At 39.4% G+C, this 27221-nt stretch overlaps 1 protein-coding gene across 1 annotated transcript; it reads left to right on the top strand.

Annotated features, from left to right (window-relative positions):
* Positions 1-113: 113 nt before the first annotated feature.
* Positions 114-27221, top strand: EFCAB7 (EF-hand calcium binding domain 7; the record flags this gene model as incomplete). Its single annotated transcript, XM_080623023.1, has 13 exons — positions 114-300; positions 4593-4804; positions 7586-7672; positions 8476-8671; positions 9761-9885; positions 14606-14747; positions 15464-15573; positions 17472-17629; positions 17982-18115; positions 20302-20450; positions 22056-22265; positions 25984-26091; positions 27147-27221. The coding sequence occupies 13 exons, from the start codon at positions 114-116 to the stop codon at positions 27219-27221; spliced, it is 1893 nt and encodes a 630-aa protein (XP_080479149.1).

Here is a 27221-nt window from a genome sequence, read left to right as displayed (position 1 = left end):
GACCTCGATGTTAGGATAGTTTTCGCTAGTCTGTGTTTCAGAGGACAAAGCAGCTGTGTTATTAAACAGGCAAGGCAGTAACAAATTCTAACTGTAATTGTATCCTTCACAGAATGGCCAGCAGTCCTGAGGATAACACTTCCCTATCCAGTGAGAAAGTCGTGCACCCAGAAAGTTCCCAAGCAAAGAAGTCTCAGCATGCAGAAGAAGCCGCCTTTTACATGAACTGCCGAGCAGCTTATCTAGCTGTTCTAAAAAGCAGTTTAGAAAATATTAAATCAAAGGAACAACTCAGATTAGGTAAGGAATAGATTATTTCTTTTCCCTGTAACTACTGTGTGTGATGATTACAGCAGGTAGTTTACAAGCAGTAGTCAGCAATTCAGTAGTGTGTAACCCAATGCATAAACTCAGTAACTGTTTCAAGGAATTTACAGTAGGTTTAGATAGAGTTCAAATTTCAAGTGTTGGTAGTTGCATCTTTGAAGACCTTTTCATCCTTACTCTTTGCTGCTAAGTGTTGGAAGACTCATGGAAGTGGGAATAGTAAACAGGGCTTTTCATCTGTAAATCACCAGCAGGATTGGGCAAAAGTCAATGCTAGCTGTCAGCTTACAGGAGACCCAAGTGAGTTGTTTAAAAGCACCAAATTTGATGGTAGTGTTGTTGCTTACCTGAGGTGGGCCTGCTTAGTGATTAGCTTTGTGATTGTGACACTTCTACAATAAGTTTTTCCCTCTCCGTTTCAAATGATTACTGGAGTTGGTCTCAGTTCAGTTAATAATTGTGGACAATTGCCCTGACCCAGAAAATCGCCATGAACTGGCATGAATTGGCACAGAGGTTTGCAGACTCAGAGAAGAGGTTGGTACTAGAGGTGCAGATACAGGAATTTACCCTCAGAGCAGTTCTGAGTGAGTGAACATACTGCCTTTATGCTCCCAATTTATGTGATCAAATGGACTGTTTCAGGCACTGGTGTTCATAAAAAATCTTACTCTTATTTAACCTCCTACTGAATTACAATGTTCCCATAGACTAAAATCAGAAGTTTCCATTTTTTCATCCCTCTAATATTTGTGGATAAGTGTTATTGCTATCAGCAGCATGACAGGAAAAAATACCTGCTTCAGCTGTGCCGGATAAAGGTGTTAGTAGATCCTGTTTGTTTTGAAAACCTATGGACTTTCACAGTTCTTTTCATGGAGTTATTAGGAAAGTTAGAAAAGTTTACTCCAAAAATGGTAGTTAGGGCTGTGTGTTGGAAATGGATTTCCTTATAACATATCTTAGTGACTGAGTAAGATAAGACCAAGTGAAAACTTGTTTCAATTTTGAAATAGGTTTTACTCTCCCAGATAAAACTTTTCAAGCAAATATGATCCAATTTTGCTACCTCTTGGAGTTGTACGGGTTTAGGGTCTTTTGTTGTCTATTTTTTATTTGTTTTCTTTCTTTCTTAGAGCATTTTTGTCTTTTCATGAAGAGGTTTATTCATGGTTGTATATAATAGCATGGGATTGTGCTGTGGAACTCATGAAAGTGTCTTTCTGTCTTGTTTTCTACCTGGAGTTCTGTGATGTGAAAGTTTTATCTTGCTTTATTGCAAACATATTTCCAGCTCATGAAATCATGAGAACATAAATCTTCAGTTAGATAAAAAGAACTGAAATGTGTCATTAAAAACCTAATGATTTTTATTTTGTGGGTTTTGGGGTGCAGCTCAGAATGCATTTGGGATTGTGGTTTCTCAAGTCTTCGTCATAGGTTATGATGCCCGGAAAACGTATGTGTGTGTATTATGGCATTTCAGTTGTTTGTAATAAAACCCCCAAGCAACAGCTAAAGGCAAGACCATGCTGAGCTGTCAAATAATTTAGTTCTAATTCTAATGACCAGGTTTTATTTGCATATGTGAACAAATATTTCTTACAATGGCCCATGTCTAAAATATGTGAGGTCTCCATGTGGAGACTGTACTACAAAAGCTGAGTGTAGCTTCTTCCCTATACCAGTGCATTAAATTCTACCCATTAGAAAGTGCATTCTTTCCCCATGTGACTTAGTGTTATCCAGGCTTTCTCAGCTGTAATAAAAGTGCCTATAAAGGCATCCTAATGATAGTTTTGGATAATCTGGATTGTAAGATAGGAGTGGTGTGAACAAATGTCATCTCTTTTATATATGCTTTGGCTTTCATCTCTATCCATATGCCACTTTGCCATGTAGCATGTGTTTGGGCATTTTGGTTTCAAGGTCGACTCAGAAAGGGCAATTAATTGCTCAGGCTCCCAGTCTCTTTAGAGATATTTAAGAACTTTAAAATTTGAAAGCATTGAGTGTTATTATAGACTTTTATTGCATCTTAAGTAAATTCTGGTGTTTATCAAATGGCTGATGCCAGTGTTTAAGCATCTCTTGCCACATGATGTTTGCCTAAATTCCAAACTGAAATATTCACTAGAGACTGGCCCTGCAAAATGCTATTTGCAGGAGTTTGACTTAATCATGGAATGTAACTTCATTTCCTGTGTTGTAACATTACTGAAGGTATTTAGCAGGATCAGTCTGTAAAAAAAAAGTATACATAAAAGGTGCAGTCTATTTGAACTTCCAGCTATACAGACTTGGGAGGCAAGTGCTGATCTCCCTGGATGTATAAAAATACAGAATTATCATATATTTGAAGGATACTCTGTTAAAGTAAGTGAATACTGAGCTATATTGACATTCCAGGGAGCTCAGCTATCCACGTACACAAACACGCAGAGAAACTGCCCTTCCTTGGCTGACCTTGACATTGAAATCCTTAAACAATTGCTGCGTGCCCAGGCATTGCATGGATAAAGATATGAGCTTTGCTGTATTCTCCTGACTGTTTGCAGAGATGACAGGGCAGAAATCTTTATTTAGTCCTTGGCATTCAATCAGAGATTAACAACAAAGGTGGCTGGTTGTGTTTGTTCTGATGGTGACACAGTTGCCTACAGAGAATTGTAACAATGCCACCACCTCATTTCACAGATGCTACTGATCTGCTCTCAGCCTGTATAGACTTGGTCGTTGATCAGCTGGCTGAAAATCCGACTGCCAGTGTAGGAAGAGATGAAGGATCATTTGTGTTTCCCTAAAAACTTGATTATATGGGAAGATACAAAAACATCTCTCCAGTTCCAGATAGACTCTGAATTTGGATTTAATTTCAATTTAACATAATACCTTCCTCACACTGGCAGCTGATGAAAGGTTGTTTTCAGTAAAGATTTTAAGAGGCTAACTAGATCCAGCAAATGGATTTTGAAGAATGCCAGGTCTGGTTGCATACTGCATACTGGTTGCATGTACGATATTGGCTGTTGGTATAATTTTTCCTTCACGTTTGAAATACACATTGTGTAATTTGAATTGATGAGTTCAGATGTATAGATTTGACATAAAATATTGTTGAAGATAAATTCTGTGCTAGATCTCAGTTCTTGGAAAAATAAGGGTGAAAGGCTTATGTGGATCTTAGTAGAAACAGTATCTAATAATCTAGCTGCACCTCTCCTATGAAGACAGGCTGAGACAGTTGGGCCAGTTCAGCTTGGAGAAGAGAAGGCTCCTTAAGGGGAGGCCTTAGAGCAGCTCCCAGCGCCTAAGGGGCTACAAGAAACCTGGAGAAGGGCTTTGGCAAGGGCCTGTAGGGACAGGACAAGTGGGTCTGAGAGAGGGGAGATTGAGATGAGCTCTTAAGCAGAAGTTCTTCCTTGTGAGGGTGCTGAGGTGCTGGCACAGGGTGCCCAGAGAAGCTGTGGCTGCCCCATCCCTGACAGTGTTCAAGGCCAGGTTGGACACAGGGGCTTGGAGCAAGCTGCTCTAGTGGAAGGTGTCCCTGCCTGTGGCAGGGGCTTGGAACTGGGTGAGCTTTAAGGTCCTTTCCAACCCAAATCATTCTAGGATTCTATAGTGTAGTAGCTTACAAATAATGGGTTCTTGATATTAAGGCAAGGGAAATATAGACACTAGGCTGAATTTTACACTTGTCACTTAAGGAGACTGTCTTTGAATTCATGGATATTTTGCTTAATTAAGGGTTTAAACCCATTAACTTTAAGGAAGACATCCCATTGAGTTTAGTACAACAGTGCACATGAGTAAGTGGAAACTGCAGCTCAGAGCCTGAGCAAAACAATTCCTGTGATATTGTTGTGTTATAGCAAGTCACAAACTGCTCTCTAGCTTCTTCCTTTTCCTGTAGAAGAAAGTGAGTGTGATTCTCAGCAGCACTACCTCTGTGCTGGATCAGAGTTCACAAGGGATGATGCGGGGTGCCAGGCATTGCCTTTTTGATGTCTTCTTTCAAAAGAAGATGTAAGTGAGCTCCTTTGCCCCGCAGGCTGCTTGAGCCTCTCTAGTGCAAACCACAGAATTCAAGACCAGGGAAGGTCATCAGTATCAGTAGAGGATTGAGTCCTTCATATGCACTTTCCCCTTGGATTGATGGGGCTTAAATAGAAAGTCTGAACATGGAAAGTGATTAAAGGATGTTTTGAACAAACTCCTTTACTGACAGCTGGATTATATAGTTAATATTGTGTTCTGTTGTTCAGTGCTTCAACAGGCTGGAAGAAATCCATCTCAGAAGACAGTTAATAAATACTGGACTTCACAAACAACTACGTTGAATTTTGATGACTTTTGTACTATTTTAAAAGAAGAAAAACCAGCCACAAAAACTGAGCTGCTGGAAGCATTTGGAAAAATAGACAAAGATAAGACTGGATATATTTTACATGATGAACTTTATAGAATTCTCACAATGGTAAGTATCAGTGGAAACTTAATTACCCATCTTTAACCATTAGTAGTGTGACCAGTAAGGAGGTCAAAGGAGGTGATCATGCTCCTCTGCTTTGCTTTCATGAGACCCCACTTGAAGCACTGTGTGCAGTTCTGGTGTCCTCAATGTAAGAAGGATGTGGAGCTGTTGGAGCAAGTCCAGAGGAGGCCACGAGGATGATCAGGGGCTGGAGCACCTCCCGTATGAAGATAGGCTGAGAAAGTTGGGGCTTTTCAGCCTGGAGAAGAGAAGGCTGAGTGGAGACCTCATAGCAGCTTCCAATGTCTGAAGGGGGCCTACAAGGATGCTGGAGAGGGACTCTTCATCAGAGACTGTAGCGATAGGACAAGGGGTAACAGGTTTAAAGTTAAACAGAGGAAGTTCAGGTTAGATACAAGGAAGAAGTTCTTTACTGTGAGGGTGCTGAGATGCTGGCACAGGGTGCTCGGAGAAGCTGTGGCTGCCCCATCTCTGGCGGTGTTCAAGGCCAGGTTGGACAGAGCCTTGGGTGACATGGTCTAGTGTGAGGTATCCCTGCCCATGGCAGGGGGTTGGAACTGGATGATCTTAAGGTCCTTTCCAACCCAACTCAATCTATGATTTTAGAAATGAGGTGATAAAACTGTTCTGCATGTGTAAACACATCTTCCTGATCAGAAGAATGAAAAGATCAAAACCTGATGCATGGTCTTTGGGTTTGGTTTTGTTTTCTCCCAAATTTTATGTCTAATTTTCTGTGGTTAGCTGATCTTTCTTCCACTTTTTCCCTTTACAGCCGTGCAGTTGATAACCTGTCTGTGCCTTGAAGGTAGAAGCTGCCAGAAAAACTGTTTTGTGTAGTTTGAGAGAATGCTTTGTTAAAACCCTGTTTATAATGGAGTGCAGCAGCAGAAAGGGAAGCCTGGGTCTCTCCCTTGCTTCAGTTAGTGCAAACCCTCTGTTCATCCCTTTGGGGTTTACAAGCTTTTACCATGAGAATTAATGACATACCTTTGCTATTCTCCCCTCAAGCTGTATCTATGCATGTTCAGATACAAAGTTTAATAATGTTTTTATGTTATACATAAAATATTAAGGTCAGTGCTTTCATTTTATTTGATGTTCTATCGTGCCAGTGACTTCACTGGATCTTACAGATAGTTCATCAGGCTCTTAAAGTAAACTGTACTGGGGTAAGTGAATACTTTGGTTTGGAGTTTATACATTATCAACCTAAAGGATGCAAATGTCATAAGGCTTACCCGTGCATGTCATTAACGTGGCTTAAAATAATGACATTAAAAAATACCTGGAACTTCTTATTTAGCTGCTGAGCTGCCACCGTAGTTTTAGGCTTCATTGTATAATCTGAAAGGATACCAGGTCCTCTGAGGATCTGCAAAACAAGCAAACAACCTCTGATACAGAAGTCTTCCAAGCTGCTGTAGAGCTGATGCTCTGCCTTTAAACTAGACAGAGGTACATCACAGATGATGAAACCCACCGCCTTCATTGTAAAAGCCAGCCACCTTGCACAGCACAAACACTAAGGAGCAGTAACAATTAAAAACTAGTAGTAGAGTTCTAGTAGAGTGCTCAAAAGTGAGAATAAAACAATTTTAAGGAAATGTGGAGAGCAAACTGGGACAGAAGGCACTAACAATTCACATATTGTATTTGTCGTGCTTGACCCAATAAAACAGAATTACTTGTTTACTTCAAACATTGGGACAGAACCTTCAATCCTCATTCTGCATGAACCAAAAGATATAGTTGCAATGGTAAGGGAATACTCTTTATATAATGCAAAATAGAAGTACAGATGTTGAATGCTACTGTAGTTATTCCATGAAGAGCTATAAACTCTGTATTGTTAGACAACATCAGGGCATTGCTTTATATAGACCTAGACTGAGGGATTTTTACTTGCAGTAGCAACTGGTGCTGCTCAAAGAGGGGAGTATCAGGATTTGATTTGTTGCAATCCACTCTGTCTCTGGGACAGTTTGTCCACATCATGTATTCACCAACAATGAAGTTTGCATTAGTTTTCAGTCCTAAATTTACACCATTGATCTATAGCTGAAACATGATGTGATGTAGATTTCTGTACAGCAAACATATATTGCCTTGTCATTGCTAACCGCCCTGTGAATCTGTGTAGAGGACATTGGTGGAGGACCTTGTGGAAGACATGCTTTCTTCCTGAGAGATGTACCTTGTGTCCCCATTGCAGTTTGGGCACTTGAGATGGTGCAACTTCAGACTTGGTTCCTAAAGGAGAGAAACTGCTTTGGCTTCACACTAATTATTCCAAGCAGAGATAGGCGCAGGGCAAGCTCATGCCTGGAGTAACCCTTCTAGTGAACTGAGTTGCAGATGTAGCCTGGTATAATAGGATAGCTCAAGGAAGTAAGTGAAACCATTGTGAAGTTAGCTCTTGGTTGTTAGCACGCTATAATGTTAGTAAGAATGAGAGCTGGGATTCCCCAGTTGTGGAAGATTTTCTGAGATTGATGTATCATCCGTGGTAGGTTTCCAGAAGACACCAACAGAACTGCATAAACTGATGCAATGTGTCTGTTGAGAATTGTAGGGACAATAATTTTTTACAGTGTCAACCTCTATTTTGATGGTTCACATTAAAGTGCATTTAGATCTTTTGCAAGATAAGACTCCCTGAAAAGATATTGAAAGAATCTTTGTGGTTTCATTAAATGTACTCTGTAGATGACCATCAGTCTTGATTAGGAACCCAACCTGAGGTGGTGTTTTTCATTGCAGAGAGGTGAAAAAATGACTGAGGATGAAGTGAATGCCATTACTGAACAAGCTGATTTTAACTGTGCTGGCAAACTTGACTACAAGAAGGTATGGCAAACAGTGATATTTGTTCTTGTTTTATTGGCTTGATGTTACTGACAGTATTAGCATTATCAAACACAATACATACCACCTCCATCTGTTGATTACCTTGGCCTAGGCCACCCCCAGCTGCCTACATACTGGAACACAAGCTGTTGTATAGTTCTGTTTCGCTCACTTTATCTGGCTATTATCCCTGAAAAGGTCACTTGCTGCAAGTGAACTTAATGTATTAAGCAAAGCCTAATAGCCAGCATGAAGCCTAACAGCCTGTGTGAAGCCAAGATTTAAAGGAATGGCAGAGTAAAGATGACAACTGACAGTAAACTTAACTGATCAGTAAGTGTTGATACGTCTGTGGCATTTCATAAGTTCTTATGTGGGGCACATAATGTACGTGTTGAACATCTTATTTTCAAGATGCAACATCTCACTGGGGTTTTTTTTGACATAACTGCTAAATGATTAAGTTTTGAACTGAATAAACAGTCCGCAATGATTTGTACATAAATATAGTTTCATAGGAGAAAAACAACCCCGTACTAAGAATATTAAGAATCTATAAAGAACTATAAATCACCTCTTGGGTTGAAAGTTGCACTTAATTTCTGTTCAGGATTTGGACTTCTGTGTTGAATCATGGCTCTATTTTTCTGTGTCACTTAATTGGTCTCTGATTCATGAAAGTGAAATGAGTATTGTGCTTTCAGAAAAAAAGCATTGCATCTCTTGACCTGTCCTTTCCTTACATTTTAATCCTTAAAGAGAAAGAATGTTTCACTTACCAGATTACTTTTCTTTATGCAAAGTTTTGTGACTTATACATGACAACCAGAGAGCAGTGCTGCAAGACTGCACGAGAGAGACTGGAACTTGATAGTCGATTGAAGCAACTGCAGTTTGGAAATCAAACTGAACCTTCCTCCGAAGAGATCACACTGCCTGTGTCAAAACCATCACCAAGAGTCTCAAGGAAAACTGATCACAAACTGTCAACTACAAAAGGTATTTGTATTTCATGTTGGGAGTTGTGTTTCTGTTGGAGATCATGCTCTGGGTCAGTGAACGTATGGGAATTTGTTTAATGTTCTTAGATTAGTGAGGATGTTCTTGACTAATGTTCATTTCTGCTGTGGCAATCACATAAATGTCTCGGTAGAGTATCTGACCTCTTTTTCACATGGACTTTGGCTACCTTTATGTTCTCAAGCTGAATTGTAAAGGGTGAATTTTGTGACTCTCATATGACACAATCCAGAGGGAAGAGAGAAAATGAATGCTCAGATGTTGTAACACAGACAGGTTGTTTCCTTCCTTCCCGGGTCAGAGATGAAACCTTAACCTTTTTTCAATGAGCAGTCTGTTTGTTTAAATTATTGAGGCCCCTTTTCAAGCACAATGAATATGAGAGTTTAATGTTCTTCCTGAAGTTACAAAGATACCTAAAACCTTTCCAACCTGGAAAAAGACCACAGGCTAACAGACTGCAAAGGTACCATGTGTGAAATATTGCATGTAGTGTGTGCCATTTAAGTTGCTTCAATTCTAGGCAATACTGAAGAGGTGCAAAAATGACAGAACAGTGATGAAGACTGAGTTTATGTGGTTAGATCAACAACTGTACTAGTAGAGTTGCCCCAAGATAAGGAACCAGAAGGTAAATCCTTGGAAGTAATTGCATTGGGCAGCTTTGTGTAAATGATGCACTATCTGGCAGAGAAACTTCATTGTCCTGAAAAGAAATAATTTGAAATTAGAAGCAGGTAAAACCTATCCACTTACGAGAGGTTTACGTTGATTCCAAGGTAAATGGAATCATGTGGTAACAATGTCTCATCCTTCAGGCAGATTTGGTTCCAAGGTTTTGCGTTTGTATTCCCATTCACCTGGGATGTACATTCAGAGAAGTAAGGATGTTTGACTAATGAATTGTTAAATTCATTATAAGGGAATTATAAGGGAAGTCAGCTTCTCTGACTGAATTTCTTGTCATCCAGTTTTTCTCTGTGTGCCTATAAATGTAAAGCTTTATGCTAAATAGCACTAAAAGTGGAATGAAGTAATGTAATTGTAACTAAATACCTATGTTTACAGGTGATAGCAGAACTCCTTCAAGACCATCATCAGCTCAAAGCTGCAAAGCATCTATCTCTACCGCTATCAGCATGGCTGCCAGGAGCAACAGAAACACAAAGCTAATTGAGCCAGACACAATGAAGGTATCCTGTCAGCCAGTCCTGTTGGAATTATGCTGTTTTCCTGTAGGCACATATGTTATTGCATTTTAAATAAGAAACCATTTTTCTCCAATTTTTATCTTATGTTTTATTAATAGTTTGTCAAGGGCAGCTATAAACTACTGAGCAGTTTCCTGATCCATGTTGTTATCAACATTTTTATATACTGTTGGTTTTGCTGACACTTAGTTATTGACAATAATTTTTCAGGTGTGAAGGTTTAATAGAACAAAGTGTGTGTTTTATAAATGAAACCACTGTTGGATAAAACATTTAATGACTTTTTGAGATATTTAAAAGTTAATAATTGATTAGGTTGGTGAGAACTTTAAATGCTTAAATAGCCTGAAAGATTGTGTATCATAAACCTTTAGATGAAAGGTAATTGGAAATAAATAACAGAGCTGAGAGCATATTCAGTTTGTTGGGCATTACTTTGTAAATATATGCTGTAGCCTGAAAATATTGATTTTTAGTTAGACTAATATGCTCTATCAGGATTTTCTTTTAAATAAATCACTCATTCAATATAATTCCCTGTGGGAGAAAGACAACAAAGTCACTTTGCTAAGTCAATATTTGTAGAGTGTTAATATTGATCTCTTTCCTTTGTTTTCCCTTTCTTGACTGAACCTTTACTAGTTTTCTTTCACCAGAATATAATAGCTGTAGAAATATAAAACATTAACTGGAAACTGCTAGGATACATTAAAAATGTGCACCTTGAGACTCCTGTATAAAGGGGGAAAAATGGTTATGACCACATAGTATAACTGCTGCTAGAAAACTGAACTGATTGTTCTCATGAGTTACATTTTGTTTCAAATAACAACTCTGTATTTGTTATTGAACTCTGAAGTCCTTTATATCTTCCACATTGCTATACAGTGACATTTGCTCTATATTAAAATTTCAAACCAGAATCTCAAAGGAATTCTTTGCAGTCTGTTTAGGTATCTGGACCTCCATGCAATTTAACCTGCAATTTCACCTTGTTCAAACATGATATGTAGTATATAAAACCATCGCACACTTCCCCAATATTGGATTCCTCTTTCTTTGTACAAGCTAGTAAAACCTGACTGAAAAAAAGCAGCTGCAGATATTGATTATTGTTAATTAGCATCATACAAACCTGAAATCAATCAATAAACAGGAAAAGATGTAAGTAGAACTAGTAATGTTTTAAATCCTAACTATTAAGGCCACAATGCAAACTCAATGTCAAAATCAATGAATAAATGCACAGTGATTCATTTGTGGTGTGGATCAGAATCTAACACCCCGAAGTTCTTCTTATTTATCTTATATTCATAAATACTTACCTTTTTTTTCCCTGCAGTTTACCTGTCTTTTGGGGACAGTGACAAAATATTGCCATTGTGAAGTTGGACCATTGCCAGCTTAGATTTCATAGAATCCTGAAATGGTTTGTGTTGGAAGGGACATTAAAGCTTGTCCAGTTCCAACCCTTGTCATAGCCAGGGACACCTTCCACTACAGCAGGTTGCTTCAAGCCCTGTCCAACCTGGCCTTGAACACTGCCAGGGATGGGGCAGCCACAGCTTCTCTGGGCACCCTGTGCCAGTGTGTCAGCACCCTCACAGAGAAGAGCTTCTGCCTAAGAGCTCATCTCAATCTCCCCTCTGGCAGGTTAAAACCCCTTGTACTGTCAATACTAATAGAAGAGAACAGTGGAACAGATTTCTGACAGAGCAGAATAGTGGAAGTCAAAACATTGTGAAAGTCTAGATTCAGAATCCCTTGAAAACATGAATGTATTCATAGTACGTTCTCCATGTGTTTTAGTTAGCGGAGTTCAAAATGAATATTCAAAACCATATATGTAAATTGGGGGAGAAAAAATCAGTTACAGAAGTGCTGCAGATGTGCATAAACCACATACCGACCTGTTGGACTTCAAGTGAGTTGAGTCACAATTCATTAAAAGAAGGCTAGTGAAGATCTTAAATTTCTACCAAATTTTCTTTGTGTTGGTTTTAGTCAAGATTGAAAGACATGAAAACGAATTCCCAAGCAGTGTGTTGTGGTGTGAAATCTCCTGTCTGCATTGGGTAGCCAAATTATCCCTGCTAAGGAGTCTAACTTTTGCATTCTGTGCTGTTTAAGTCAGTGAAAGACCTGTACATACAGAGGGTAGCAGAAGGAATACCTGAAAAAAGTCTTTTTCCTGAAAGAAGCACTTACATGACCCCGCTCCTACCTGTGAAGTAGCCTCATGCAATTGAACTAGCAAGAATTTCTCTTTGTGTATGAACAGGTTTGTATAAGACAAAGTGTTGAAATTCTTTGCATTAGTCAGAAAAACAATTCCTCTCACAAACGTTGCTTTTTATTTGGAGTTATGCATGACAGTGTGGACAATTCCAATAATAACTAAATGTAATGGCAGTAGAATTCATTATTTGGGCGGTGACCAGCACTGGCAGCAGCAGATAGTGTTTTCATTCTGTCGCTAATTCAGTATATAATTTCTTCATGATTAACATTTCCAATGCTACCATTTCCCACTGTGATAGCTATTCTTTGACAACTCTTGTTATGTTTTGAAGTGACATACTAAAATCAAAACAGAAAATCATCTTTTAGCTTCCCAAATTTACATCCCTCTTTGTAATTTGACATGGATTATTTAGAGAGCATAGCACCACCTTATGGTCTCTGCAAGAATAACAGTTTAGTATTTGATTCCCAGAGCATTGCCAAACTTTTCCTTACTGTTGTTCACATCTTAACCTACAATTGTTCCATGAGGTGTTTTCGCTGCTTGCTTGGATTGTTTGATGTCTCTGTTGTAGCAATGTCTATCTGAATGCAAACAGCAAAAGAGGTAGTCTTCCATCTGAAAGGAAAGCTAGAAAAATAGGTGAGCAAACAGGCCAAAGCTACTCTCCATGGACTATCTTGAAGTGATGGTTTGAAGACCACTGCCATAGTGGAAAAGGGGCAATAGAACATGGCTGTTAGTAGTTTTTGAACATACAAGTTGTCACAGTATGTTTTTGAATAGTTCTAGCACAGTTGGACTGCTGTTAAAACTTACGTTATGCACTTTTATGTCTCAAAAAACAGCCATACTGCTTCTCTAGCAGACTTTTTGATCTTTTGGAAATGTTTAGTTTTTAAACTATTTTGTAAAGTATTAAGTTTAGGGACTATATGAGCTGACAACCAGTTTCCTCAGCTGTGTCAGGCTTTAAGGAAAAATCTCAACGTCCTGCATATTCAGAGGTAGAAAATGAAGCGAGAGATAGTATTAGATTCTGCAGTCTGACTGTGCCGACACGGAGTGTGAATTTGCTCAGAGTACATCTCTCTTTCTTCTGATTAGTTTATAAAAGTTCTTCAAGCAGAAAGGACTATAATGAAGATGAATTTGGTAATGTTTGAATGAGAAATGTTTAGTATAGAGAAGTTGATCCTGTTGCCATAAAAATCAGTGGCAAAATTGGCACAGGACTGAAAGCTTTTCAATCCAGGAGTCCCTGAGTAATTAATATTCTTAAGAAATCTAGAGTTCTCAGTGGAGAAATCCAAATTCAGGGTCAGAGCTGCATGCATTCCAAATGTTACTCAGCATCCTGAGTGGATGTACACTAGTAAAGTCCAGTTCTTGCCTGACACCTTTAGGTCACTGACTGTAAAGTACCATAAAGCGGATGTGAGTGTGTTGTAAGAAGTGGCTCTTTAAGAGGAGAAATGAAATGCAGCACTCTGGTAAGACTGACCATATGTGGAGTTAGTCATCAGCCTCATAACTGTGAGTTACATGCAGAGCTTCTCCAATTTTTACCATCTCTCTTCTCAAGTCAGTGTTAGCTTACCTGAGGTAGTGAAGACTGAGCATGGGTACAGCTGCCTGCACAAAGCTCTCTGCTAAAGTTACACTGGAAGATTCCTTCTTCTAGGCTCCACCCAGAAACATCATCTTCCATTGCTAGGGAAGAGACTGGAACTCATGGACTTAATCCAGAGCAGAGAAGGCAAACCAAGAATGTCTTCCATTCCTCAGAACGTATGATATTTTTATATAGCCTTTAGTTTTATTTTGCTAACGAAATATCAGTCAAATGATATTTGAAATTGAAAATTGGGACCTGCTGTTAAAAAAAATCAGACTGAAGCATGTAGCTGTTACAGATTCTCAGCACACTCATGGGTTCTCTGAAAACCACATTATTCACAAACAGCACTTTTTAGTTTGTCTTTCCAATAGCTTTAACAGCAATCAGGCAGAATCAGTTAATTTGACTAGTACGTGTGTTTGTGATTATGTCTGAGCAAGTGACTCCTCGTTGTTCAGCTCATCAGTTATGTTCTTTGCTTGATTGGCCTGATAGAACTAATGTAGCAAAATGTCAGTAAATCACACAGTTCAGAGAATTTCATGAATTCAGTTTGATTCTTTGTGGCAATTCTAATTTCATTTCAATTATTTGAGCATTGGGGTAATCTTTATGTTTGTCAAGCATTTTCACAAGTGGAGCAATGTTACTGCTTTGAAAATGAACTACAAAAAGGACTATTTGAGTAAATACATATTTTAAGTAGAAGATCAGTGCTGTATTTTGGGGTATATTTTATGTAGGATTTTTTTTTAATCATCAAATTAATATTTCAAAGAGAAAACTTTATCTTGATCAAAGATGAAGGCAACATCTGATGTTTGCTTGGTTTCCAGGAGTGGCACTGTGCACAGTCCAAAGGATGCTTCTACTTAGAAGAAGATGGTGAAATCATTAGCCACAAGTACAGGTTGCATGTACCTCAAAGGTCTACAGTGTGTATCACCATCAAGCCTTTAAACATTCATCAGGAAGAAGGTAAATGTCTGTGTAACCAAGGAGTACTTACTTACAATTTGTAAAACAAATACTACTTTTGCACATTATTGTCCTGCACATAGAAATCTCTTTGTGTTTTGTTGCGAAGAGGAAGGCATTATACTGGGATGTAAGGAAAAGATTCATGATAGCAGAGCAATTACCTTTTTGTGTGAAATCAAAAATATCTTCAACTTTTTAACAGAGTTCTGTGGTGTGTAGCCACTTTTTGGTGTTTTTGACTCCTAACTGTAGATCTAAGCCTCTGCATTCATTGTTTTGTTGTGGTCTGATCAACTTTAAGACCACTCAGTAGCTCATTGATTGATTGCCATCAGGATCTGAGTGTCTACAAGAAATGAGAGAGATTCAATTGACATCAATTCAACATATGTGTGACCAGGCCTCCATTCCAATCCAACCCAAGCCAAACAAATCAGACATGATCAAAGGTTTTAATATTAGAACCTAGAATAGTAATCGTTACTAGAATAGTAATCATTATCTGTAAGACAATTAGAAGATTTGGAACAATTTATCTGAGCAGCCTAAATAGGAAGGAAACCCAGATAGCATATAATGGCTTCTTCTTTTCTATGTTACGTTGACAGGGATCATTAGTATAAATACCTTGGAAATATCGATTTTGGAGTTCAATGAAAAAGGATTTTTTTGTCATTATTAAGCATTTGTGTTGGGAATGTTTTTCTTTTTAGGAATATGTTGTCATTGGTTGTCAGTGGACACAGCTTTGTATATTCTGAAGGAAGGTGAAACCCAAGAAAATCTGCAGCTTGTGAGCTTTACTGAACAACAAAACCAAGAGGTTAGATAGTTGTGTTGTATTCTTATTTTACTTGTTATATCTCTAGTGTTTGTTTTAATGGTGTATAGGTGAGTTCCCACATGCTTTGAAGGAACTCAAACTGTACCTAATCAGACTAGAGGAGAGAAGGAACACTTGTTCTGTGCATGTTCCTTTTCAAAACTGACAGCACTTCTGCAAGGTAAGATGTAACACTATCTTAGTTTTGCCCTTTGAATGGGCTGAATTGCAAGCCACATAGAATCACAGAATCATAGAATAGTTAGGGTTGGAAAGGACCTTAAGGTCATCCAGTTCCAACCCCCTGCCATGGGCAGGGACACCCCACACTAAACCAGGCCACCCAAGGCTCTGTCCAACCTGGCCTTGAACACCGCCAAGGATGGAGCATTCGCAACCTCCCTGGGCAACCCATTCCAGTGCCTCACCACCCTTAAAGTAAAGAATTTCTTCCTTAGATCCAATCTAAACTTCCCCTGTTTCAGTTTGAACCCGTTACCCCTTGTCCTGTCACTACAGTCCCTGATGAAGAGTCCATCCCCAGCATCCTTGTAGGCCCCCTTCAGATACTGGAAGGCTGCTATGAGGTCTCCATGCAGCCTTCTCTTCTCCAGGCTGAACAGCCCCAACTTTCTCAGCCTGTCTCCATACGGGAGGTGCTCCAGTCCCCTGATCATCCTCGTGGCCTCCTCTGGACTTGTTCCAACAGTTTCATGTCCTTTTTGTGTTGAGGACACCAGAACTGCACTTGTTCAGAAGTTTAGTGACATTCTTCTGAGGTCCATATTACCATGTGGTGTGTTGGCAAGTGTTGTTGAGTTGCTGGTTACCTGTATAGATAACTCTGTGGAAAGTCTCTATACTTCCACATATAGATAGATATATATATCTCTATATAGCTGTATAGATACTCTGTAGAAACTCACTTGTATTCCTGCACCTTCAAACCCAAAATTTCGAAGGTATAATTTGTTAAAATTCCCTTTAATTTTCTTTCTCCTTGCCTTATATATGATTTTGAACTTCACAGTGCACAGAATATTCTTATCCTGTGGCAGAAACAGGGAAGGAGAAATGGCAGCATTGACTTCCTTCTCCCTCCCAAGACACAGGGAATTCAGCTTGTTCTTAAATGCTAAGTCACGTGTGACTTTTTACATAGGAAGTTTTTGTTGCTAGTTTGAACAAAGCTGAATAATTAGGGAGGAAATAAAAATCTCAATGGTTTTTGTCAGCTTGCTTCTGGCTGCTTTTGTTTTAAGGTTTAACAATTAGAGAGTGTTACAAATCTGAAAAACGATAGCACTGTTAGAAGACGTTTCTAGTAATGCCTCTTCTCCGCTCATTTCTGGTCATGAATGTTTTTGTAGATTTTATTATAGACTCATAGAATAGTTAGGGTTGGAAAAGACCTTAAAATCATCCAGTTCCAGCCCCCCTGCCATGGACAGGGACACCTCCCACTAAATGATGTCACCCAAGGCTCTGTCTAACCTGGCCCTTGAACACCACCAAGGATGGAGCATTCACAACCTCCCTGGGCAACCCATTCCAGTGCCTCACCACCCTCACAGGAAAGAATTTCTTCCTTACATCCAATCTAAAGTTCCCCTGTTTAAGTTTGAACCCGTTACCCCTTGTCCTATCACTACAGTCCCTAACGAAGAGTCCCTCTCCAGCATCCTTGTAGGGCCCCTATAACTAAGAGATTCACTAGTTTTTGTGTCTTTAAAGTGACATTACACAGCATCTTGCTGCAGACATTTCTTTAAGTGAAGAACCTAGCATTGCCAGTGCTTTCAAGTCATTAACTATGTTAGTATGAATATTACTACTGATAAAGAAACACATCATGTGAGAAGTAACTTACAAACTTGTCTGTCTTCCTTTAAGAGTAGGTGTCTGGCTGGAAAGGGGAGCTTGGATCAGGTGTTTACTGGCTGCTCCCATTCACTACTGGCTGTAGGCTGAAGAAGGTAAAAACACAAATTACTGAAGAAGCAGAACTGGTGTATAGAGATGAAGATGGAGAACTGGCTCTGACCCCAGATTTCCGGTGAGTTGTATTCCCAAATAGGCATGGTATCCATTGTAAAAGTATGTGCTCCAAATAACATCTAACTTTTTAAAGCTGTATGTTACTAAAGTAGGATCCTAGAATGGTTTGGAAGGGACCTTAAAGCTCATTCAGTTCCAACCCCCTGCCACAGGCAGGGACACCTTCCACTAGACCAGATTGCACCAAGCCCCATCCAACTTCACCTTAAATACTACTAGGGATGGAGCAGCCACAAAATACTGTTGGTGCAGAATATTCTCAAATAGATTGACTAGGTATCAACAGTATTAAGAAACAGTAAAGGAAACAGAAGTACTCAGAAAATAGTTCTGCATTTTTAATCTTTTAGAGCTGCTTTACTGGATATATTTGAAACAATTGATTTGGATGGAAATGGACTTCTGTGTTTGGAGGAATACAATTTCTTTGAGCTGAGAACTAGTGGTGAGAAGTGTGATGAAGAAGCATGGGCTGTATGTAAGGGTAAGTTTGTTGCTGTGCTTGATACAAATAATTAGTGCTATAATGTACTTACAACCTATAATCTACTTACATGCTGTTGTTAATAGCATGCTACTATGTATCTAGTGTGGAACTACTGAGTATTTTGTAGCCTATGCCAAGAACACATGCGGGTACTGTTCTCATCCCCCTTTGGTTTTCTTTTTTCCCTTCCCCAGTCTCCTGTCCTTTGTTTTACTTCATTCTGGTTTCTGTGCCACTGACTTTCTACTGAGAAAACTCTTCCTGTTGCTCATTGCAAAGTTTTGTGGGTGAAAGATTTTGTAGCTGTGAAAAACTGCAGGTTTTCTTACCGTAAAATCCTAGAATGGTTTGAGCTGGAAGGAAGCTTGAAGTTCATCCAGTTCCAAGCCCCTGCCATGGCCAGGGGCACCTTCCACTATAACAAATTGTCCCAGGCCCCATTCAGCCTGGCCTTGAACAAAGCCAAGGAATGGGGCATGTATCCTGGATCATATGGCAACTAAACTGTAACAGATAATTGTTTCATCAGTCTCCATTCTTCAGATTAAGCTGATGCTACTTTCAGATCTAAGAAAGCATTGAGGGGATACTCCGTTAGTGTGTATATGATGCTTTAAAAATGGCATCTAGACCTTATGATGATTGTTCGGAAAATTAGACATCAGAAAATACCTATTGCAACTATATATTTTCTTCAGATGTAAGCAGGTTTTCATTAAAAATCTGTCAGATTCTGTTCAGACATGGGGTGTCAGTTTGTTCATACTGAGATACTCACTTCTGTGAGTGAGGTAAGGAAGCTGATAGGCAGTTAAGACTCTTTCAGTGTTTTCTATCTGCCAATACAGCTCCTCAGTGTTACTGGATTGCCAGCTTGCAGGAGCAGTGTGGGGCTCAAAATGTCAGTTTTGAAGGAAAAAAGGAGTTCTGGGACATTGCTTTAAGCTTGCAAAGGCCTTTACCTTTACCTGCAGGTATTTACCTTGTCATAGAACCACCAGTGAATGTAGGCTGCTCTAATAATGCAGTACATGAAAGCAGTGGGTTCAAAGCATGGGTGGTTCAACTGCAGTGAGTGAACAGCTGGAAATTTAGAAGCCATTGCATGAAAATTGAAGTTTCTATAAGAAATGCAGTTTTTCTGCAACTCATACCTGGCATGTCAATGTAGCATATCATTGTGTATTAGCTCAGTTCGTGTTTGATGTAATTCCTTTGTAAGCTATGATACATTGCAAGATACTTCAGATTTGGCAAGTCCTGCTAATTATTTCTCCCCAAAGATATTGAATGGAAAACTCATACAAACATACTTTGCTATAACTGAGTTTCTCCTCTGTTTCATCCCTGTACATGCTTTTCCATGCTTGATGACTTTGTCAGTGTTATATCTCTGTGCACTGGTCTCAACATGAGTAGGAGGGGGGTGTGTGAAATGCATAGGAGAGGAAAAAGAGAATATGGTGAATCTTTTACCAGGTCATTAATCAGTGGAAGGGTTCAGATGACTGTCATAAATCTTGACACCAAAGTTCAAGCCATTTATCATAGCATCTGTACCTTGAGATAGATTTATGAAATTGGTAATCCCTTTTTAATAATATATAGTAAAGATTTAGCATTGTTATGAAGATGGAAAAACCATTTTTAAAAGTCTCTGACACAAGGACATTTCAATTATGTGTTTGCTGACATTAGAGTGCTCGATCTATGATATCCTCTCTAGAGAAGGGTGTTAGGATTACTGGCATTTTATTGCTTTTTGGGAACTAAGTAAATCATTTCTGTACCAAGGACCTCAAGCACTAAGGGTGCTGGCTCCAGCAGACTTTCATTTCCTATTCCTAATATATCCCATTCTCCAAATCTCAACCATAACAAATACTGCTAGCAAAAAGAAAACCAAAACCCAGTATCAACTCTTTCTGTTTTGAAATCTCACCCTCTTTTGAGTTATACAGGGGGCAGCTGTTTCTAGTTGTTATCTAAAATCCACAGGGAAGCTCTGGAAAGAGCTGGTCAAGGATACTGTTTCCCAAATAATATTGGAGAGTCTGAGGCTGCAGGATGGCTCCATCTTTTAAACCTTGTTAACATAAGTGCAAGTTTGCTTTTGGAAGGATAAAGGGTGTTTGTAGAGAGAACAGATATTTAAGTGCTACCTTATGTTTCTTTTTAAACAGAGAATTTTGATATGAGGAAGAATGAACTAACAAGACAAGGATTTATGGATTTGAATCTCATGGAAGCCAATGACCGTGAAGGGGATCCTAGTGACCTTTGGGTCACTTTATTGTCTCTGGGCTACAATAAAGCATTAGAAATGACAGAGGTATGACAGCCATATAGCGGAAATAACTGCTTCACTTATAACTTGGTGCACATGCTTAACTGCAGGAGTGTTTCTGTCTGTCGTAAATTGATTTCGTTAAGTCAGTGATCCAGTCCAAACACTGATAATACAGGGTTTACACTATGACTTTCAGTCATTATGGTATCCTATTCCTTAAGACATTCTTAAAAGAAGAATTTTGCCTTTTGCTTTAGAGAAAGCTGGTATTTTGTGGGGTTATAGAGGAAGGAATCCTGGGTTGTACCCATTGAAAGAATTCAGGCACCTTACAGGTGGGAAGTGATAAGGAGACAGTGATGGTGAACTGTGGCCTGTCAACTAACCTTCAAAATGCAGGACTTGCTCTGCTTATAAAAGTCACTTTCCTGGCCCAAGCCACAATAGAATTGTGCTGGTATTAATAGTTCTCACTTAGGAAAGAGGATCTATGAAGAGAAACAAAATATGGAAAATAAAACATTAAATATGCAGAAAATTTAACATTTGAAAGATCATTTCTAAGAAAATATGATTTTTAAAAATCATTGTCTGATTATAGTATTTCTTTAACTTTTGTTAAACTAAAACAGGTCTGCATAGCCACCGTATCAAATAGATGTGTGTGAAGCAAATACACGCAGACCCAAAAATACTCAGTATGGTTGAGAGACATCAGTTGTCTCAGTGAAAATCCTGAGATCACTGTGACTGATCTCTTAATGCTTTTCACTTTCCCCCTTTCCTGCGAATATGGTTGGCCAGAGCAACTACTTAAGTGTCTTTCTGCATTTCGGACGTAAGAGGGAGCTCTCCTGTAAGAAAGAAGATTTTGGGGAAGTTTTCATCAAGTTAGGAATTTCAAAAAGGTATTTTTGTGCCTTACACTCGCTGTGGTTACTTGCTTTGTAGCCTTTGCCACAAAGGACAACGTAGCTGTCTGAATGCTTTAGTCATCCATCTAATAAATGTACCTCTCCTTAACTTGTGCTGTAACTTAACTCTTGAATGCTTTGATTTCCGATGACTTAAGAAATTGGTATTTCAGGAGCACTGAGCCTCTAACAAATTAAGGACAGAACCTGAGAAATCCTTATAGATTCCAACAGCCATTTGAAAAAACTGGAGCTGCTAGTAGTGAGAGTATGCGAACTCCTGTTAGTTACATGTACTAATCTTAGCCAAGAGAGTGTAACGGCAGAGTGCTTAATGCAGTGCTGTAGATATTTTAACTCTGTATGAAGTGGCATAAGTAGCAAGAGTGTAACAGATAAAGGAGACAGGTTTATTTCAGACCCTGAAATACACTCGTACTTCATCTTAATTCCTGTACAGTTTGCTATCCAAGGAAGGGTTTGCTGTGTTGGAGCCAAATGCACCGAACTGCATATAGAGTGTATGAAAAACATTCATTTGTCCTGGGCTTTCATTTGGTTTAGAAAATGGCCACAGCTCTCAGGTTTTGAATATTTAATATTCAGTGACATGCTTGTATTTGGGTATTCCTACTTCAGAGCATCAATGAAAATATTTAGGAGCTGTAGATGAAAATCTGAGGGGAAAAACTGCAGATGAAAGTGATGATAAACCTCCCTCTCTCCATTGCAGGCATGCCCCTTTGTCATTGACATCTATGCAGAAAAGTGCAAACCCAGAATTAAAGCCATGTATCTAGAGGCAGGGAGCTCACAACTCAACAGGGCTGTTTGCAAGTCTGTTGTTAGTAAAGGAGAGGCCAAAGTGTTGGATGGCTGTGAAAACGTCATCGTCTATACCTACAGCACGGGTGGGAGAATCACGTCTGTTATTGAGAATAAGGTATGGCATGAGACTTCTGTAAGGTACTTTGGCTTAATGTCTGTTGTTATTTTCCTCTTCCCTCCTTGCTTCAGTTTTGAGAATTACATTTTCTAATATTTCTGTTATAAAGTTTCTGTATCTAGTTAATAAAACTAGAAAAAAGAAGAAGCCAAGCTGATTTTGACGTATGACTCCGGCTCTAAAACAGTCTGGATCAGTGCTCTTGAAGGGGCAGCTTGTTATAATGAGGCAAGCGCTTTTAAGTATCATACAGAATATGAGTATTTGTGTTCATATTCCAGTTTTTCAATATGTTAATAATCATTGGAGACATAATATGTTCATAATACCAGAAAACCAATACTGAGAACAGGAAGCACAATTATAGAAAGACCAAAGACTACAGCATTTACCCTATTTAATATTTACAGTGTTCATAAGACAGGAAAAGAGCACTGATCTGCATTGATTGTGGTTTAGAAGCATATTATGGGTGACTTGCTAACTGGCCAGTCTTACAGGTCTGCTTTATTACTTACCCAAGCTAAGAACTGTAAATCCAAGCAGAAGTGCTCGGTGAGAAGCAGAGATTTAAAACCTTTCTGCATAGATCATAATGAATGTACTGTTCATTCTCACTTTCATTTATATCAGGAACTGTGTGAGTAAATAAATACAGTGCAGTAAGATGTTGAGCTTAAGATGCTTTAGATCCTAAAAGATCACAGCAAGAAGTATATTTTTAAATGGACAAACATGCAAAAGGGAGTGGATTTGTGGACTAATATTAGTCCACTGAATGCTGAGTCTCCTTGGAACTACCGGTTTAGATCTGCACTTCGCCCTTTAGCATGGCTATCCTCAAACATATAAATAACTCCAGTACATGTCAGAGAAGGAGATGAGGTCTGTACTGAGGCAGCTGAATGCTGTCTGGTAAAAATCACTGACCACTGCCATATATACCATTTGAGTTTCATTTGTGGATGACACCATGTGGAGCTGGAGGTTGGAAGGCTCTGCAGAGGAATCTGGGCAGGCTGGATCGATGGGCCGCGGCCAGTTGTATGAGGTTCAACAAGGCTCAGTAATGGGTCCTGCACTTGGGTCACCATAACCTCATACAATGCTACAGGCCTGGGGGAAGAGCGGCTGGGAAGCTGCTCAGCAGAAAAGCATCTGGGGATGTTGGTCACCAGTGGCTGAACATGGGCAGCTTGTGCCCAGGCAGCCAAGGAGGCCAAAGGCATCCTGGCCTGTCTCAGCACCAGTGTGGCAGCAGGGCCAGGGCCGTGATTGTCCCCCTGTACTTGGCACTGGTGAGGCCGCACCTTGAATCCTGTGCTCAGTTCTGGGCCTCTCACTACAAGAGATACATTGAGGGGCTGGAGTGGGGCCAGACCTGGTGAAGGGCCTGGAGCACAGTGTGATGGGGAATGGCTGAGGGACCTGGGGGGTTCAGTCTGGAAAAGAGAAGGCTCAGGGAGAACCTTATCGCTCTCTACAACTGCCTGACAGATGGATGGAGCCAGGAGGGGGCTGGTCTTTGCTGTCAAGGAGCAAGTGACAGGACAAGAGGAAAGTGCCTCAAGCTGTACCAGGGGAGGTTTAGACTGGAGATTAGGGAAAAATTGTTCCCCAAAATGGTTGTCAAGCACTGGAACAGGCTGGCCAGGGAGTCACCATCCCTGGAGGGTTGAAAAGATGTGTAGATGTGGCACTTACGGACATGGTTTAGTGGTGGCCTTGATAGTGCTGAGTTAATAGTTGGACTTGATGATCTTAAAGGTCTTTTCCAACGTAAATGATTCCATGATTCTGTTCTGTGAAAGAAAGAAAGGAAATTTTATGCATCTGTCTTCTAAGCTTCCCACAGTGCAGGCAGCCTGATTGTATCTTCAGTTATTGTGCTGAGGATTTCAATGAAAATAATTGTTTCTTTGTTATTTCTGTAATTAAATTAAGGAAATATTCCAGTTTCTCAGGGATTCTGTTTCAGTCTTGCATATGTATTGACTCAGTGGGCAGAGAAAGGTGTCTGTCTTCTTGAGAGTGTAGGGCTACACCCTACACTCTGTAGCCAGGGTGTGAGCTGGGGAGATGAAAAGACCTTGTGCACAGAGCTTCACATTTCTCGGGGAGTGAGCACTACCCAATCTATTGTCTGCCCATTTGTGTGCCAAAAGAAATAGTCCTGTCATTCAAAACACAAACTTACTACAATAGACCCTCTATGCTAGGTGAATCTTTGTGACCTTGTTCCTGTTACAGGAGGATACTTAGGGCATTGCTAATTCTTTTGTTGGCCATGTAGAAATGAGGACTTCACTGAAGTGATGCCAGAGCAGATGGATCAAAGTCAGAAAGCAGCTTAGATTGTGTTTACATGTCTGCAACAATACCATATTTCAAAAATGACTATTACACTCTGCTGGCCAGAAACCCTTTGTACTGTGAGCACCAGAGAACCTTTCTAGTCAGTCCTCACCAGTCTAATAGTAGCTTTGCTGTGTAAAGCTGATTGTGTGGTGTAACTGTGTTTCTCTTCCACTTCTCAGTGCAGAGAGAATGTTGGGTAGCGTTTCCTAGTGTCTCTGTCAAACTGAAATTTATCTAGAGACAGCTGAATAGCAGAGAATATAGCATGTCCTTGGGTCTTATGTCTGAGTATTGCATGGGATAAACTGGTGGCTGATGAGTTTTCCATCACCCAGCCTTTCAGTTTTATATCTTGGAGCCTTCTGGGAAGTATTTGCACAGCAAGAACATCTGTTCTTTGGGTGATTATAATTATATTGGGATGGGTCACCTCTTGATGAGTGTCTCTTACAAGCACCTTTGATTTGTGGCAGTGAAGAAATAGTCAATCCTGGTCACTTATTTTGAAAGGAAACCATGTACGAAGTTTGCTAAGGAAACATATGAAAGGAAACTAAATATGAAGGATGCTGCTACTGCTTACACTGGGCATTTAACTTCACTTGTGAGGAGCCTGGTCTCCATTGAATCATACATAGCTGGTGAGAATTTAAGAATGTGTAGTATAAATTCTGGAGAAAGTGGCCTTTTGCTGGAGGGATAGGATTTTGGAAAATCAAAATGGGTGTGCAATGACAGGTGAAGCTTCTTCTAGGTCTGCATCCTGCCTCCGTAAATGCCCTGTAGGTGATGTTGCAAGTACAAACACTGGGCAAGAATCCAATGATGCTTCTCCAGGTGCTGTCCTAGCCTCTACTTATTTGCAGTTCACAGACTACTTGAGCCAGAAACTTAAAATCCCTGTCCTTTAAAATCTTAAAATCTCTGTCCTTTAAGATTTTAAAATCCCTCTCCTTTAAATTCTTAAAATCCCTGTCCTTAAAACCCCTTAATGTATTTTTTTCAGCATGACTTTCTCCAGTCGCCTTTTGAAACTATGTAAACCATTAGTATCAGTAATGTTCTGTGGCAAAGAGGTTTCTTACTCAATAGTGTTCTCAAGTTGTATATTCACAAGTGCTTACATTGTATCAATGAGTCTTAAATGACTTTGGCAATGAATATGGGCTCTGGTGATGCCAAAGTACTCTTTGAAATTGTTATTCTTGAAGAGAGTAGTTGTCAGCATTGTTAAAGCATTTCTGTCCCATGAAATAACAAAGCAGGAGCAAGTGAGAGGAATGTGTAAGTTGTTACAAAAAGAATACCCACTTAACCATTGAGACTAATGGGTTTCCTCATGTTTTTTCACTTGCAGTCTGAAAACAAAGTGATTATTCATGTCAACAATGAGCAGAGCAAGAACTGCCTAAGTAATAGGGGACTTACTGTTTTTGCTGTAGAAGTGGCACCAAAATCCATGATGGTAAGATTTGTATTGTTCGGGCAACTTCAAATCAAAGCAAAAGACAAAATCACATAGCATCTTTACAGTTTCCTTCTGCAAATCTTTTACCATGATAGGGAGAATGTGGATAGTGGCATCTTCATCACCAGCACAGATCAGATATTTCCAAGCTGAAGCTGTACTTGATGCATCCATGTTTTCCTGTGCAGATTGCTATAGAAGTCCGTAGCTGTTTGGTTTTTCTTATGTATGCCTGTTTCAGTTGTCCATTCAATACATGTACCCTGTACTAATGTTTTTAATATTCTTTCATTTTTAATACTTTTTTTTAAGGCTGTATTTTCTTTACTTAGTGAATTTTAACCAGGTATTTTGATGTCTGTGAGATACAGACCAAGCATGATACTCAGAAGCAAAAATGTATGTGTTGCAGCCCTTACGTGCAATGTGATTTGCAGGCTTGACTTACAGATCATGTGTACCCATGCAGCAATTTGATCTGCTGATCCCTGTTCCAGAGCTAGGCAGGCTTTAGTGAAAGCCTACATGAGGGTTCTAAGGGATAGAATGAAATTGAAAATGTATTACATGGTATTTTTCTTCATGAATGAATGAAGAAAATCCAGTTTTTATTATTCTAAAAGTATGGTCTCTTTCTTTAAAAGCAAAGGCATCCAAACTATTTCATATCACTGCTTCCCAGGGTAGATGCATTCAAAGCTGTTCTGAACAGGTACCAGTCCCATGACAGAGGCAGGGTTGGGGCCTGTTCTAATATTGCTGCTGGCACTTCAGATATCCATAGCCTGATCTCATAAAGTGTTTTAGTTATTTAAGTTTCAGTTTCATTCAGTATAAGCTGTAGGCTTAGTGCCCCTTATGGATGTTTTGCTGTCATACAATTAAATCCAATATTAAGTTTTGAATACCAACTGTGACAGAAGTCAATGTTCATCATTTAAATCTTTGTGATATAAGTACTAAAACAGTTCATTTTGCTTACTAGCACTTTAGTTAACATGCAGTTCTCCAATAAACAACTATTTCACCTCTGTTTTCTCTCTTTTATTCAGGTTTCTCAGCATGTGATGCCACTGAATGAGCAGGAAGAATGGCTTTATAATTGTGTGCATTCCCTTGTACGTTAA

Source organism: Psittacula echo, assembly GCF_963264785.1.
Source record: "Psittacula echo genome assembly, chromosome: 7".
NCBI classification, from domain to species: domain Eukaryota; kingdom Metazoa; phylum Chordata; class Aves; order Psittaciformes; family Psittacidae; genus Psittacula; species Psittacula echo.
This window is presented reverse-complemented; position numbering and strand designations above follow the sequence as displayed.